The 15016-nt window shown below is 43.1% G+C and overlaps 2 protein-coding genes across 2 annotated transcripts; one reads left to right on the top strand and one right to left on the bottom strand.

The window, feature by feature from the left end:
- Window positions 1-6072: 6072 nt before the first annotated feature.
- On the top strand, window positions 6073-9760 carry LOC131721894 (diencephalon/mesencephalon homeobox protein 1-like). The gene is made up of 4 exons (XM_059015261.1): window positions 6073-6211; window positions 6974-7203; window positions 7956-8131; window positions 8407-9760. The coding sequence occupies exons 2-4, from the start codon at window positions 7032-7034 to the stop codon at window positions 8905-8907; spliced, it is 849 nt and encodes a 282-aa protein (XP_058871244.1). The 5' UTR covers window positions 6073-6211; window positions 6974-7031; the 3' UTR covers window positions 8908-9760.
- On the bottom strand, window positions 9750-13912 carry LOC117401225 (uncharacterized). The gene is made up of 4 exons (XM_059015262.1): window positions 13819-13912; window positions 12788-13102; window positions 11303-11605; window positions 9750-9974 (listed from the first exon to the last, which is right to left on the bottom strand). The coding sequence occupies exons 1-4, from the start codon at window positions 13892-13894 to the stop codon at window positions 9862-9864; spliced, it is 807 nt and encodes a 268-aa protein (XP_058871245.1). The 5' UTR covers window positions 13895-13912; the 3' UTR covers window positions 9750-9861.
- Window positions 13913-15016: the final 1104 nt, after the last annotated feature.

The raw sequence follows: 15016 nt of genomic DNA, 5'->3' as shown, positions 1-15016 counted from the left end.
TACTCTGTAATATGTTCAGTTTTTTTTGTATTAATTGTTTTTTTTTTTTATTAAAAAGAAAACAATGGTTAATCAGTGTGTGTGTGTGTGTGCGTGTGCCAACTGTTTCATTTGCTCAACCCAGTAATTTATAGTGAAATACTTATGGCAGAAAGTGGGTATTTAATAATTGAATGTGAAAGGATAAATTGTTCTTTATTTTAAGTTTTTAAGAGGACAAGATTCTGCCTGCAGTCCCATCTTCTGCCCTTAGAGGCGAATGGACGCTTTTAGTTAGGATGAGTGGTGCTGTAGGCAGCAGTCAGGTTCAAAGGGAGCTGAGATTAGGCAGCCCCAGCCGTGCCTGTGGACTTAACACCTCTATGAAGCCCCCTTTAGCAGGTGTGGAGGCCAACAGTTCATTTTAACAGATGTTTCATTAACCAGCCTCATTCTTCTTCTCAAGCAACCAACTCTCATTGACTTGCTCTCATCACTTGTCAGGATGCATTCTGGAGGTCTGGGCTAGGACCCCAGGTTTTAAAGAGTAACTAACTGGAGATCAATACGGACACAATGTAGTGGGAGGGGGTTATATCGGGGGGTTTAGGAACGGACATGTGGGGCTTTGTAAAAGCAGGACAAAAAAAAAAAAAAGACTTAATTGCCAAAATCGATCAACTCTGATCAGCCTTGACTGTCTGGGGACAGGGAAGACCGAGGGACACGAGCGTTCGTTGAAAGCTTTGCAGTGCGGCTCTGGCCTCATGCTGTGAGAACTTCAGCATCAGCTCCTGATCCTAATCTAAATGCTCATCTGAGAGATGCATCAGGTTTTTCACTTCTAACTTACATGTAGACCTACTCAAGTTGAATGTCTCGAGGAGGTGCATTGCAGGAATGGGTTGCAGGGTTTAGTGTAAGGTGTCGGGCTGCAATATTATTTTCACTTGCTTACCAGCTAAACTCAGGAACAGATTTCCTTGAAATAACAGCCAGTTGCCTTTAAAGAGTCCAATGACCAAGACATTCTCAAAAGCCCCATTATCATTTTGCTCAAGTTTTCCAGACTTGTTTTCACCTGTCCCCAAACATTACATTGGTTTTAGGGCCGTGTTGGAACAAAACTGGACCGTGAATTCCAATGGCGTCCCTCCAAAACTCCATGTCTCCATGTAGGCCTTTGAGATCCATGCCACCATTGACTTTGCCAAGGGCCCTCCGGCAGTGCACCCAGTCAAGCGTCCAGCTCACGCTGTGTTCATTTTACTCGCCTGTCCTTCCATTTGACTCCTGCGGTGTGCCAGTGACCTCTGGTGTCAAAGGTGGTCAGAGCTGATCGATTGTGTTATCATTATCAAGTCTTTATCCTCCACCCAGAACCACCTGGTACCAGCTCCTTTGCATTGTGCAAACCGTGTTCTCCAATTAACGCACATTTAATCTGCTTCCTCCTTTGTTAAAGTGATCAGCCTGGTCCCCTTTCAAGAGGTGCTCAAAGGTCATGTTACAATGTTGTCATGCCAATCTCTATATATATCATCAAACCAGGCTCACTGGTAAATCGTTTGTTTCTATTTTGGTGGGGGGGGGGGTGAACATATATTTTTCAAGACTAAATAGATTCAGCATCTCCTACTGAAAAATAAGTACAAATGGGCACATATATATATATATATATATGTGTGTGTGTGTGTATATATATATATATATATATATATATATATATATATATATATATATATATATATATATATACATATATATATTGTCTATTAGATTACTTCAACTGGTCTACAGTGTTGAGTGGAGTCTCTTTCCTATACTACTAGAGCACTCTGCAGTGTTGAGTGGAGTTCTCTTTCCTATACTACTAGAGCGCTCTGCAGTGTGGAGTGGAGTTCTCTTTCCTATACTACTAGAGCACTCTGCAGTGTGGAGTGGCGTTCTCTCTCCTATATTACTAGAGCGCTCTGCAGTGTGGAGTGGCGTTCTCTCTCCTATATTACTAGAGCGCTCTGCAGTTTTGAGTGGAGTCTCTTTCCCAGGTCTGCTGTGTAAAAAGTTTTCAATTTTTGATCAGCTAAATTACAAGTAGGACATAATTGCTCTCTGATGACATTAACCAGAACATAGTTGCTTCATATCCATTGTGCAGCCTCTTGCTGGTAATGCTTGGGTAAAACAGTGTAATGGGATTCTAAAGATAGTTCTGCCTCATTTCTGTAAGGGTAGCTTGGTCCAGCTTTAAAAGTAATTACAAAGGGCTGGATTGACTGAGCTCATATAAAACAAGGCACATTTGGAGGGCATGATGTTTTGAGGACTATTCATAAAGGTTACTGGTGTGTATTTAACTGCTCTAAACGGTATTGTCCTGTTTAGATCAGAACACATGCCCAAGTCTAAGCCGTCAAAGGCCCTTTGAATTCCTGGTGTAAAGTTGCCTGTCAGCTCCACTCTGGCAGGCTGAATGCACTCAGCGTGATACTCGTCCCTCGCTGCGTCTCTCTCACGAGCGACCGCCGCTGCTGACCCCCAGGACAATCTCCGTGACACGGGCAGGTCAGAGGTGAGCCGAGCTGATCGATTCCTCCCAAATGAAGAAGTCTTTAACTTCTCCTGAGCCTTCCTGGCATGGGGTCCCTTAAAGACGGCCAATTGTGTGAGTTATCGGTCACGGGTGAGGCAGGGCCCCTGTGAGGCGGCCGTGTTGGTGGATAACTGACACTAAAAAAGCTCCTTGCTGGCAGGCGCTTGTCAATACAAATTTGCACTATTGATAAGCAATTATAAAGGGCGTGCACTGACACAGCTGTTCTAGGAGAAAAACAAAATGGTCCCTTTTAAAGGGCTGTAGGCCCCAGGGGTATTTACTTGAAAGAGGTTTGCTACACTTTCAGTGACAAACTAAAGAGGGAAATACATCAAAACACACATACGTTCAAATTAATTAAAACTGTTACCAAATATAGTGAAAGGAATATGAATTGTAATTCACAAAACATTGCATTATCCCGATCCTCAGCTCTAACCACTAGGCCACACTTCCTCCCAGTCCCACAGCTCTAACCACTAGGCCACACTCCATCCCAGTCCCACATCCCTAACCACTAGGCCACACTTCCTCCCAGTCCCACAGCTCTAACCACTAGGCCACACTCCCTCCCAGTCCCACAGCCCTAACCACTAGGCCACACTTCCTCCCAGTCCCACAGCTCTAACCACTAGGCCACACTCCCTCCCAGTCCCACAGCCCTAACCACTAGGCCACACTCCCTCCCAGTCCCACAGCCCTAACCACTAGGCAAAACATGCAAAGATATGTATTTAATGATTTCTATGTACTATACTTGTGATACAAGCATCTATCACCAGTTGTTATATCATTTTAGAGCGCATACTGACGTGATTTAAGCAAGCACCCGTTTAGTTTTGAGTTTGATAAGCTTGTCGAGTTTCAACGTGCAATGCAAAGTTGCTCAGTTTTCCTCTGCAGCGCATGCATAGAAAGGGAAAAGTAAAGAAATATGTTGCTGGGCTCCCAAACAAACCTCAAGGTGGACTGTCACAGTGGGAAAGATCAGGAAAGACATCTCTCATTTACAGCAAAACCAAAGTGTTTGAGCGTCGGGGCCGGCTCGCACAAGGAGGGGCTTTGTGTGTCCTTAATCCTCCCGGCCAACACAGCTTTAGCCAAGTCGCAGGATGAAAGTGCCGTTGAAATAACTACTTTTTAGCAGCAAATCTCTCCTAATCCTGCTAGGTGGGGAGACAAAGGCATCTCGGCACTAATCCTTCTGCTTTAAATGGGCTCAGGGATCTTGGCAAAAGGCTTCATCTAAATTACTTATTTTTGTTGGACACTAATATAGTTTGACAGCCAACAAAAAAGGACGAAAAAAAGGAAAAAAACGAGAAAGTGGTCAGTGCTTCCTTGTGCTTATCACCAACGTTACAACGTGTTAGACGCTGTGCGGAGTTATTCAGACTCCATTATCTCCATATCATTTCCCTGCGTAGCAGGCTTTAAAAGTTGGGCTTGGATACAGTAAAACAAATTTTGTGGAAACTTTAAGGTTGGTCCGTGACCCAGTAAATCACTTCTAAATCCAATCAGAAAACATCAAAAATCCCATCATGCTGGCACCAGTGCATTACCCTGACAAAACCCTTGGCAGCACTGTCCGCAACAGCAGCACAGTTCACATATTGTGGTCCTGATATGGGAGCAGGCTGTCTATAGTGCTGCAGTGTGTAGTGGTTCGTTCTATTGAGTAGGTACCGTTCTACCATACCACTGTAGCTGCCCTTGAACAGCCCTTTGCCCTTTCGCAATAGAAACAATTGTAGAGGAGGGAGGTTGGTGAGCAACAGAAACACAAAGAATTTACTTCAGATTTTCCCCGGTGCAAAAAGCTGGTTGACGCTAAGCAGTCAATGAGCTGTAATGAAGAATGAAGTTTCTCCAGATACCTTTTTAATAGGATCACCCTTTTGAACTGTCTAATTAGACTGCTGGGAGTTAGCAAGTTGGCTGAATTGGAATACTTGATCGGCCAAATTTAGTTTCACTGATTTATTTTTTTTTTTTTAATTTATTTTTGGTTTCAGAAATAACAGTGTTCAGCTACGAAGTTCTCAATCGAAGCTTCAGTAGACCAAAAAGCTGCGTGCATTTCTTCTGAATCACAGTGACCAGCTTTACAGCAGCCCGGATCTCCCTTTCCCCATCTCTTATTCTCTCTCCTGCTACAGTATTCTCTCCTAGTTCCGTATCAAAATGTGAAGGTGACCAGTTTAATGCTGGCCCATGTACCCCCCTCCCTTCCCTCTCCCAGCCCCCCATCACCCTGAGCTCGGTCCCTGCCTGTGCTGCTCGCTGTAAAAACCCAGGATCTCCTGGTTCCAGCTAATGCTCGTGGGAAACTTAATCCGTGGCTGCCAGCGTTTAAGCACAGATCTGGCAGATCTGTAATTTACATCGCTAAACCCCTGAGCTGAAGGCTTACCCTGATAGCGTACGGTACGGCTGTGAGGATGCGTCGGTGCCAGTGAGGCTCGGATTGAAACCTTTCCTCTGCTATCGACACACTGCACAGACCCAACTGAGGATGCTACAGAGGCAGAGGACTAGGGGGGGACCCTAAGAGAAATGACATTTTGCAGATTTCCCATGTTTCCCCCCACAGTTATACTACGCATTTACCACAGTTTACCAAGGTTTGCCATGTTTATTAATATGCTTTAGCATACCTGTCTGGGCTGTGCAATGCTATACTTTACCATGCTGTCACTGTGCTTCATTAGACTGTGTTGTGCCTTTACTATAATAAACCTTTAGGGCTTGCACACAAGAGACGGATGAGACACTGGGAAATACCACAGATACTGTGGACAGTTTAAACCTGTCTTCATATAATCTGTGTTTTCAGAGTACAGCACTCCCATTTCATATTGCACCATTTCACCACTGCTCACAGTAAATTGTGCAAATAATCTATTATACTGTTTAATGTCTTCATTAATTGGCCGTGTTTTTTCATGTGCTATACCTATTGAGATGCCATGTTATATCTAATGGCAGTACCACTGTATCTGCCCTGGTGCTACCATAGCCTCTTAATTCAGAACAATAGCATAGCATCGCCACTTGTCCTGAAATACTGCCTGCGTTTATATTTACAAAAAAAAAAAAAAAAAACTCTCTCAAGACGGGGCACTGGCAGCTAAGTACGGGACAATAGGAGTTGTTTGGGAATCTCTTTAGAGGAGAATTTGGGGCCAAACTAAAGCCCCCCAGTTAGCAAAACAAACCCAAAGAGAGAGAGAGAAAAAAGAAGAAGCTTGTCTGTTTTTTTTCTAATCTTCCTGGGCTGTGAGATTAGGAAGCCCCCATTGTCTTAATTGTTTTAATGTGGAATACAGCGGGGCTCTCATTAAACTCAAATCCCTTTGAGTTCTATAGGTTCAAAAACTCGGGGGCCCCCCCAGCCCCCCCCCTCCTCTTCTTTATCCTTCCTAATCCAGGATAATGCCCCTCTTTCTATTGGCTAATGGTGGAGGGAAGCTGAAGTTAATGCTTCTTAAATAGCCGAGGGTGAGAAGAGTGAGGAGAGAACTTTAATCCAGGATCAGGACATTACTTCGGGACTAGTTCCAAAAACTGAACGGACAACGAACTAGGAGAGGAATAGTGGACTCCACACGGGATAGCAGCGCTGCGAAAAAGGTACCTTTTCTTATTCCTGGTGGATAGACTGTTTTAATAAACGTTCAATGCGTTTTAACTTTAAATAGCAATAAACTGTAACTTTTCAATATGCTTTTTTTTATTTTGCTGTTGAACATTTCTTAAGCTAAAGAAATGTAGTATATGTATTATAGTACATGTGTACTTCAGTCAAAAAAGCATTCTTAACAGAATCCCATTTGGTCACCACATGTATAATTGTACGTTTCTTATAGTTTGTAATGTAATTTAATAATTATAATTTTAGAATTGTATAATTTACTATAATTTATAATATAATACAGTATTCTTTGTAAATGTCCTATCCGTACTATACTGCATCAACAGTTTATGGAAATACTTATAATTGAAATTAAAAATGAAACGTATGCTTGTAGTTCACACAAAATGCAATGCTGTTATATTTTCCTATTTTTGTAATACTTCAATTCATGGTTTGTTGATGCATTATTCCAGTAACAGTGCTATTTGAGTGGCATACTGAAGTTCCAATTATTCTGAAATCAATCAAATATAATAATAAATAACAATTATGAACATGCTATTAATAAAGCTCTTGCATCAGTATTTATTTGAAGTACTGTACTGCTAGTAACAATTGTAAGTCTCCCTGGATAATGGTGTCTGCTAATAAATAAATAAATAAATAAATAACTGAATAGAATTAAATTATATATACTATAAACTTTGCATTTAACTGATCCAAGACAAATTCACCAATTTTTTATGTTTCCCCACCAGGTGTCACTGTTGTTCTAAAAAGAAACCTGTGCTAAGGATACAACAGAAAAACAGCACCATGAATTCCCTTTACTACTACGGGGGACGTGGAGGATACCCACTCCAGAATATGAACTCCTTGGCTGTAATGTGCAACTTGCACCAGCAGATGGCAGAGCAGTACCAGATAAACCCGTCGGAAGGCCCGCCCTCATCCATTCACACCTTTTCCGTGGCAGAGAGATTGGCAGGTAAATCTCCAGTTCTGTTCCATGGAGACCATGAATAGCACAGAAAAATGTGGTAAAGCTTAGTAAAAAAAATATAAAATAGTATTAAATGGGAAAGCATAGTAAATCACAAAGTAGTATGGTAAACATGGAAAAAAAATAATGTGGTCCACATCTACTGGCTATAGAAGTAAAGCATACCCACTCCAAAATATGCTCATTCTAAGAATAAAACAAGTAAGTTTGTAACTCCATTACAGTTGTGTTATATAAGCTGTTGTAAAGCATAGCAGTGTTGGAATGGTAAAAGCCTGACAAACTGTGCAAACAGCAGTAAGATCTGACACGACTGGCACTTTAAAAATGTGTGTCTAATTGTAAAACATATCAGATTTATCAGCGTCTACCTTGCTTTGAGCTTGTCTAGGGAATCCTAACTGGCAGGCACTGAATTGTCTGCCTGGTTCCATTCAAACCATGTGAACATAACTCTACCAGCCCTACTCTACATCTATAGAGACAGAGGGAGAAGGTGGGCATATATCACATGATCTGAATGGAATGACGAAGGCTTTTTAGTGCCTGGCACTTAGATTCTCCAGACAAGCTGTAAGCCTAGTACATGCAGAGGAAAATGAGAATAACTTAATCTGGGAGAAACGGAGCCCAGAGCCACTCGGAATGCTCACAAACACCACAAAATATCCCGAGGACATGCAAAAAGAAAGCCTGGGTGAATTGAAAGCGTGACAGCCGCTGTGGGGTTTTTGCAGAGTTGATTCTGGAGGCGCGTTACGGGGACCAGCAGAAGCAGCGGCGCAGCAGGACAGCGTTCACTGGCCCTCAGCTCGCGGCTCTGGAGAAGGCCTTTCAGAAGACGCAGTATCCCGACGTGGTGATGAGAGAGAGGCTGGCTCTGTGCATCAGCCTTCCAGAGGCTCGCATCCAGGTAACCCAATCCCACGCCGGCCCGGCTGCCTGCCTCTCTCTTACTGTCCTTTCACAAACACAATGCTGATTGCATTACGCTGTAAAGAGTAAAGACCATGATGTATATACATATCGGCCCGCAGTTTGGGGCCCCCGTCGGCTCACCTAGTAAAAACATTGCCAGCGAGTGTGCCGGGTTTGCATCCTACTCGTGCTGAGTTACTGCTGAGCGATGGATTGAGAATCGTGTTGTTTGTATTTTCAGCCCCATTGAATATCCCGCTTCTGTTCCAGGTCTGGTTCAAGAACAGGAGAGCCAAGTTCCGCAAAGGCCAGCGTGGTGTCGCCCCGAGAGAGAACGCAGCCGCAGCAGAGCGGGAGGGCGGAGCCACAGCAGAGAGGGAGGAGGCTGACGCGAAAACCACAGACGAGACTCCCCCAGAATCGAGGGTGTGGGACCATCCCAGCCTAGCACAGGGGGAGCGTGCCTCACACTCTGAGCTCTACACAGGACCGCAGCCCTCCACGGACAGACCCTCCTCTCCGTTTCTCCATCACACCGCTGATCACTTGAGCTTCCTGTCCACTGGTTTGCATTTCCCACTCTCTTATTGGCAGGGTTTCCAGCAGTCGCTCTGCCCGGTCTCGGCTGTCAATGCCCGGGGAAAAGGGACCTCCTTGAGCCCCGGGACTGGAAGTACCACTCGGGACCAAACATACCAGCACTTAGACCTCAAGGTGTACCATGACAGCAGAGGGGCCAAGCTGTGGCCAAGTGAGCAAAAGGACTATTGATCAGAGGTGTGGTCTTTGTAAGATACAATGGAAAAGTGGGAAACAGTTATTCCACCTCAGTGGATTCGTACTGTATAAATGTAGGAAACCTGGTGCCTAAAACTAGTAAGGTAGTGGTTAGGGTCAAACAGGAAGTGGTAACGGTCAAACAGGAAGTGTTTGGGCAAAACAGTAAACAGTTATAGTCAAACAGGAAGTGAATGTGGTCAGAGACGTGTTTTTAACACACCTGTTTTTTTCTGCCCCCACTTGTTTTTGCCCTCCCCCCACCCCCACCAATCTCTCATTATGAATAATCAACAGTAAAGCAACCAGTGTTGTTTCTCCACAGTTAAACAAAAGGAGTCAAACCGGCAATTATCTAAAATAAAAATGATTTCTCATTCCTCAAAGACGTTTTACAAAATGCTACCGAAATACAGCATGCGGACTCAAATTTCATTTGAACACGTCCCTTATCAATGACATTTCCAGGCTCAGGAACTTTTTCAGTTTTGTTAATTATATTCTATCAACATGGGCTTATAAGTTAATAAGTCTCTTAAATATTACTACAGTGTGTAAGAACTATTTATTAAAATGCATGGCGCTAAATCTTTAAGATGACCCATTGTTCTGACCTGCGTGGTTGTGGTTTCTCTATTGTGGCCACCAGCTTACTTGATTAAGAAGCAGTTGTTATAAATGTAGCTGACTCAAGCAGGACTGACCTCTTTGAGAAACATGCAAAGTTCCCTTTCCTAGCCCTGTATTATTTACTTTTATTCGATATGGTGAAAAAGGGAATTAGGGTTACAGTCAGGAGGATTTATTGCTGTAAATAACCGACTCTTGCAATATACTGTAAATATATCTGTTTTTAATAAAGATGAAAAACATTACTTTTGCATTTATTTTTTAATTTGGAATAATTCTTTATTAGAATGCATTTCTTTTATTATAAGAATCCAGCTCCTAGCATGCCTTTGTGCAGGACATGCAGACGCTCAAGTTGACGATTATAATGAAGACAGCAGCTTTAGCAAGGACAAGGGACAGCAGGATAATCTCGCCTCCAGATCTCATTCCTGCGGGAGAAAGCACAGCCCGGGTTATCCGTGAATCAGAGTACTGAAGCTACTTCACAATTAAAGAGTAAACAGCGGGGTTCCGAAAAAATATATAACGTTGTGCGTCCCCACTCATTGCTACAGCACTTTAAATAACCTGTCATTTTATTACATCTATAAATGTAAAGTCTGTTTCAAAGCTCTTTTCAAAATGTCTGCTCTAGTGCACTGGAGTTTGAGATCTGTTCTCTAAATCAGTGCAGGTAGAGCGTACCACACCATGGATTGTTATTGCTGTGTTACCTGTTTGACAATGTGGGCAATAATCCTGACACTATCGGTGCACTAGAGCAGACACTTTGAAAAGAGCTTTGAAACAGACTTTAAAGTTATAAGTGTAAAAAGTTGTCAGGATGTTAACAATGAAATGAAAAATGACAGGTATTTATTTAAACAGTTGTAGCAGCAGGTGGGAATGGGTAACGCTAGATTATTCCGAACCCCACTACTTACTCTTTAAGGCCATTCAATAATAACCCTGCCCTTATAAAGTTTACCACAGTATTCCTGCAGTTCTCCCCCATGCTTTTCCCATGGTTATACTGTTTATCCAGGTTTGTAATTTTTATTGCTATTCTTTACCATGCATTGCTGGATTGTACCATGCTTCCCTGTGCTTTACCATGCTTCCCTGTGCTTTACCATGCTTCCCTGTGCTTTACCATGCATCCCTGTGCTTTACCATGCTTCCCTGTGCTTTACCATGCTTCCCTGTGCTTTACCATGCTTTCACTGTGCTTTACCATGCTTCCCTGTGCTTTACCATGCTTTCACTGTGCTTTACCATGCTTCCCTGTGCTTTACCATGCTTCCCTGTGCTTTACCATGCTTCCCTGTGCTTTACCATGCTTCACTGTGCTTTACCATGCTTCCCTGTGCTTTACCATGCTTCCATGTGCTTTACCATGCTTTCACTGTGCTTTGTTACACTTTGCTATGTTTTTACTATGGGAAACTTAATCTTATTGACGTCAATATGAAGCCGCCTTTAACATGAACCTCTTTATTCAGCATTCAATCCCAAACATAACCTCTGTTCAGTTACCTCTCCAATGAGACAGCTGCTGCAAAACTACCAAACCCTTTCAAACGCTTGAATGAAACATAATCTGCACATTTATTCATTTTTATTACATGATATATTCTTTGACAAACGTTTCCACTTTCAGAAGTAAGACCAATATATATATATATATATATATGGCCAATATTGAAGCACACGCTTAGGCTAGATCCCCTCCCGCTTCAGTTACTAAAGGGTGAAAAGGATGGTTTTGTAAACGTACCCGTCACCTGTACCCGGACCCTCCTGCTCTCCTCACTGGGGCTCTCCGTCGCCAGGGAGGCACAGCAGTAATAGTCCCCAGCATCCTCCACTGTGATGGGGGAGAGTTCCAGGGAGGACCGGCTCTGCCCCTCTCCCAGGGTCTGGTTCCCGATAGCAGAGCCTGATTCGTTGCACCGCTCCCTGCTCCAGTACAAGCTCACCTCCTGTTTAACATCAGCATGAAAGGTGGCCGAGCAGTTGACTGATACCGAGTCGCCCTCGCTCACCTCCACGTCATAATCAGAGATGTTGACCTTAAAGTCTGGCAGGAAGATCCAGTAAAGTGGGTTAATTACCTGTGGCTTATCTTACCACTCAAACTGAGACACTGAAGATGCTGTTATAAACATAATGTACAAATCCGGCTCTCTTTTTGGATTCCTTGTGCTTTCTGCTACAGAGATCAGTACAATCAAGTACACAAACTGTCTCAACGGTTTTAAAAAGTAACATTACATTTCTGTTGTAACAGCCCAAACCCTTTATATACCACTTCAAATGGACTGAGAAAAAAAAAGGCGACAACATACGGAGCTGACTTGATCAGGAGTTCATCGATATTAGGCAAACAGTACAACACAGTGTTTATACAACAGGTATGCTTGTGGTTCTGTGTAACTCGAAGTATAGCCCACACAGTACTGATTACAGTTTACCATAGTGTACCACATCTTACAATGCTTCCCTATGCTTTACCAGACCTCTCTGTGCTTTACAATGCTTCCCTATGCTTTACCACACCTCTCTGTGCTTTACAATGCTTCCCTATGCTTTACCAGACCTCTCTGTGCTTTACAATGCTTCCCTATGCTTTACCACACCTCTCTGTGCTTTACAATGCTTCCCTATGCTTTAACAGACCTCTCTGTGCTTTACAATGCTTCCCTATGCTTTACCACACCTCTCTGTGCTTTACAATGCTTCCCTATGCTTTACCAGACCTCTCTGTGCTTTACAATGCTTCCCTATGCTTTACTATACCTCTCTGTGCTTTACAATGCTTGTCTATGCTTTACTACACCTCTTTGTGCTTTACAATGCTTGTCTATGCTCTGCCATGGATTCAAGATTCTTTATTACACTCTGCTTTTACTATGGGACACTTTGAGAAGGCTCTCTGGGAAGACTATTATTATTATTATTATTATTATTAGTTTATTTAGCAGACGCCTTTATCCAAGGCGACTTACAGAGACTAGGGTGTGTGAACTATGCATCAACTGCAATCACTTACAATTACGTCTCACCCAATAGACGGAGCACAAGGAGGTGAAGTGACTTGCTCAGGGTCACACAATGAGTCTGTGGCGGAGGTGGGATTTGAACCGGGGACCTCCTGGTTACAAGCCCTTTTCTTTAACCACTGGACCACACAGCCTCCTAAACGGGATGTCTCACCAGTCCTGCCCTGCTTAACCAATGGAATACCCCTGGGCTGCCCTACCTGTTACCAGTACATGGACGATGTTGCCCATGGCAGATGAGGTCTGGGCTTGCTGTTTCCTCGCTTGGCACAGGTAATGCCCGCTGTGTTGCTCCGTGGCTGAGCGCACTCTCAGGGTTGCTGTGTGGGTGCCGTTGCTGGAGTGAAGGCTGTGCCGATCGCTCTGGGCCAGGGATTGCTCCTCCTTGCACCAGTACAGAAGGAACGGGGAGTGAGTGCAGAAAGGGGAGCTGCAGCTCAGATTGAACCCGTCCCCTTGCCTCACCAGCAGCGTCTTCTGCAGAGTTTCAATGTGAGGGTCACAATCCTCCTTCCCTGTCAGTTAAAAGGGAAAATGTATCAAACAGAGGAGAGCATTCAGCCCATCGGTGCTCGTCCAGTTCCAGTAGCCGCTTGATCTCCACACTTAAAAAGGTGCCAATGATTCAGCAGCAAGGCAAGTCCAGCCATTCCATCCCCTCAACACTCTCTGTGCAAAGAAGTTTCTCCTACCCTCTGTCCCAAGTCTCTTAAAGCATTGCTTTATTTTGTCAGCACCTTTTTAAAATTTGAAAATACTTTTTTTTTTTTTTTTTTTTTACGTATTTTTAATTATTATTATTATTTTATTTCTTAGCAGACGCCCTTATCCAGGGCGACTTACAATCGTAAGCAAATGCATTTCAAGTGTTACAGTACACTAAGAGCAAGATAAATACAATGACTTTGGTTCAAGCAAGTACAAGTGTGACAAAATACAATTCAATAATACAGCAGATAACAGTGATAGTTACATCAGGATATGATTAACTACAAACTACTACAGATTAAACACTTGGCAGATTGCAGTACTCTGAAGTACAGGATTAAATGCAGTAAAATAGGGGGCAGATAAGAGCAAATAAAGCGCATTTATCACTGTAATTTCATGCAGATATTGCTGTATAATTTAATGTCATAAAGGTTTTTTGAATACTACCATACAGAACCTTTTATATTGCGACTAATGTGCAATTCTGTGGAAAGGAAGATATGCCAATGCTCATCCTTACCTTGAACAGAAGACACAAACAACCCAAGAACCCACACAGCTGCAGTTAAGACCTTCATTTTCTTGCTGAGCAACATGCATCACTTCTGATGTTTTCCTCTGTTTTAAACACAAGAAACTCAGACACGGTGAGCCATGTGACCTTGAGAAAGATTGTAATTAGGCCAGATTGCAGGAGAGATTGCAGCAACCTTATCTCACAAACAACCCACAGTTTTGAGCAGTTTTATTGCAGATGCTATGGTCTGCAGAGATACAGGGCTTGCAGGTAAAAGACACCAGAATGCTTTGCGACACAAGTGGAAAACATGTAACTGTCCCTAACAAAAATTGAGCCATTTTGTCACCCTAGGGCAGGGCCTCCTATCCCTGGTCCTGGGGACCCCACGTCTGTCTTACTGTGTGTAATGTATTTAATATCTTAGCATGCACTGCAAGAAACTGGTTTTCGGTATGCCTGTTGTATGTCAGTATGCATGTGTTTCATCCTTTAGAACAACTAGACCTATTTTTGTATGCAAAGTTTATTATAGCAAACAAGCACAACAATGGCTGAGACAAAATAAGGGCGACACCCACGAGTTTAAAGTACCCCGTTAGGGCAGCAGTGTGGAGTAGTGGTTAGGGCTCTGGACTCTTGACCGGAGGGTCGTGGGTTCAATCCCAGGTGGGGGACACTGCTGTTGTACCCTTGAGCAAGGTACTTTACCTAGATTGCTCCAGTAAAAACCCAACTGTATAAATGGGTAATTGTATGTAAAAATAATGTGATATCTGTATAATGTGAAATAATGTATAATGTGATACCTTGTAACAATTGTAAGTCGCCCTGGATAAGGGCGTCTGCTAAGAAATAAATAATAATAATAATAATAAGTATTTTGGAATGAGGGAAGGGGGCTCTCGCAGCATATCTACAGGTGGTTAATATATGACCTTAGCAATGCTGGAGCCACTGTGCCAGCTGTCAACCATGACGGTATAGTCTGATAGAAACGGCTTTTAAAATTGTTTTAATGACAATGGAGCAGACCACGGGTAGTTACAGTAGTGTGATTAACAACCCTACACGGAGAAGTCACCGCCAACTCAGTGTATATGGTGAACAGCTATACATGTGGTATATATGTAACCCGCACACGACAGGGATAGAAACAGTAACAGTGTTTCAATAACCACACCAACTCCACAGGTTGGAA

The sequence above is a fragment of the Acipenser ruthenus genome, chromosome 49 (assembly GCF_902713425.1).
Source record: "Acipenser ruthenus chromosome 49, fAciRut3.2 maternal haplotype, whole genome shotgun sequence".
NCBI lineage: Eukaryota > Metazoa > Chordata > Actinopteri > Acipenseriformes > Acipenseridae > Acipenser > Acipenser ruthenus.
This window is presented reverse-complemented; position numbering and strand designations above follow the sequence as displayed.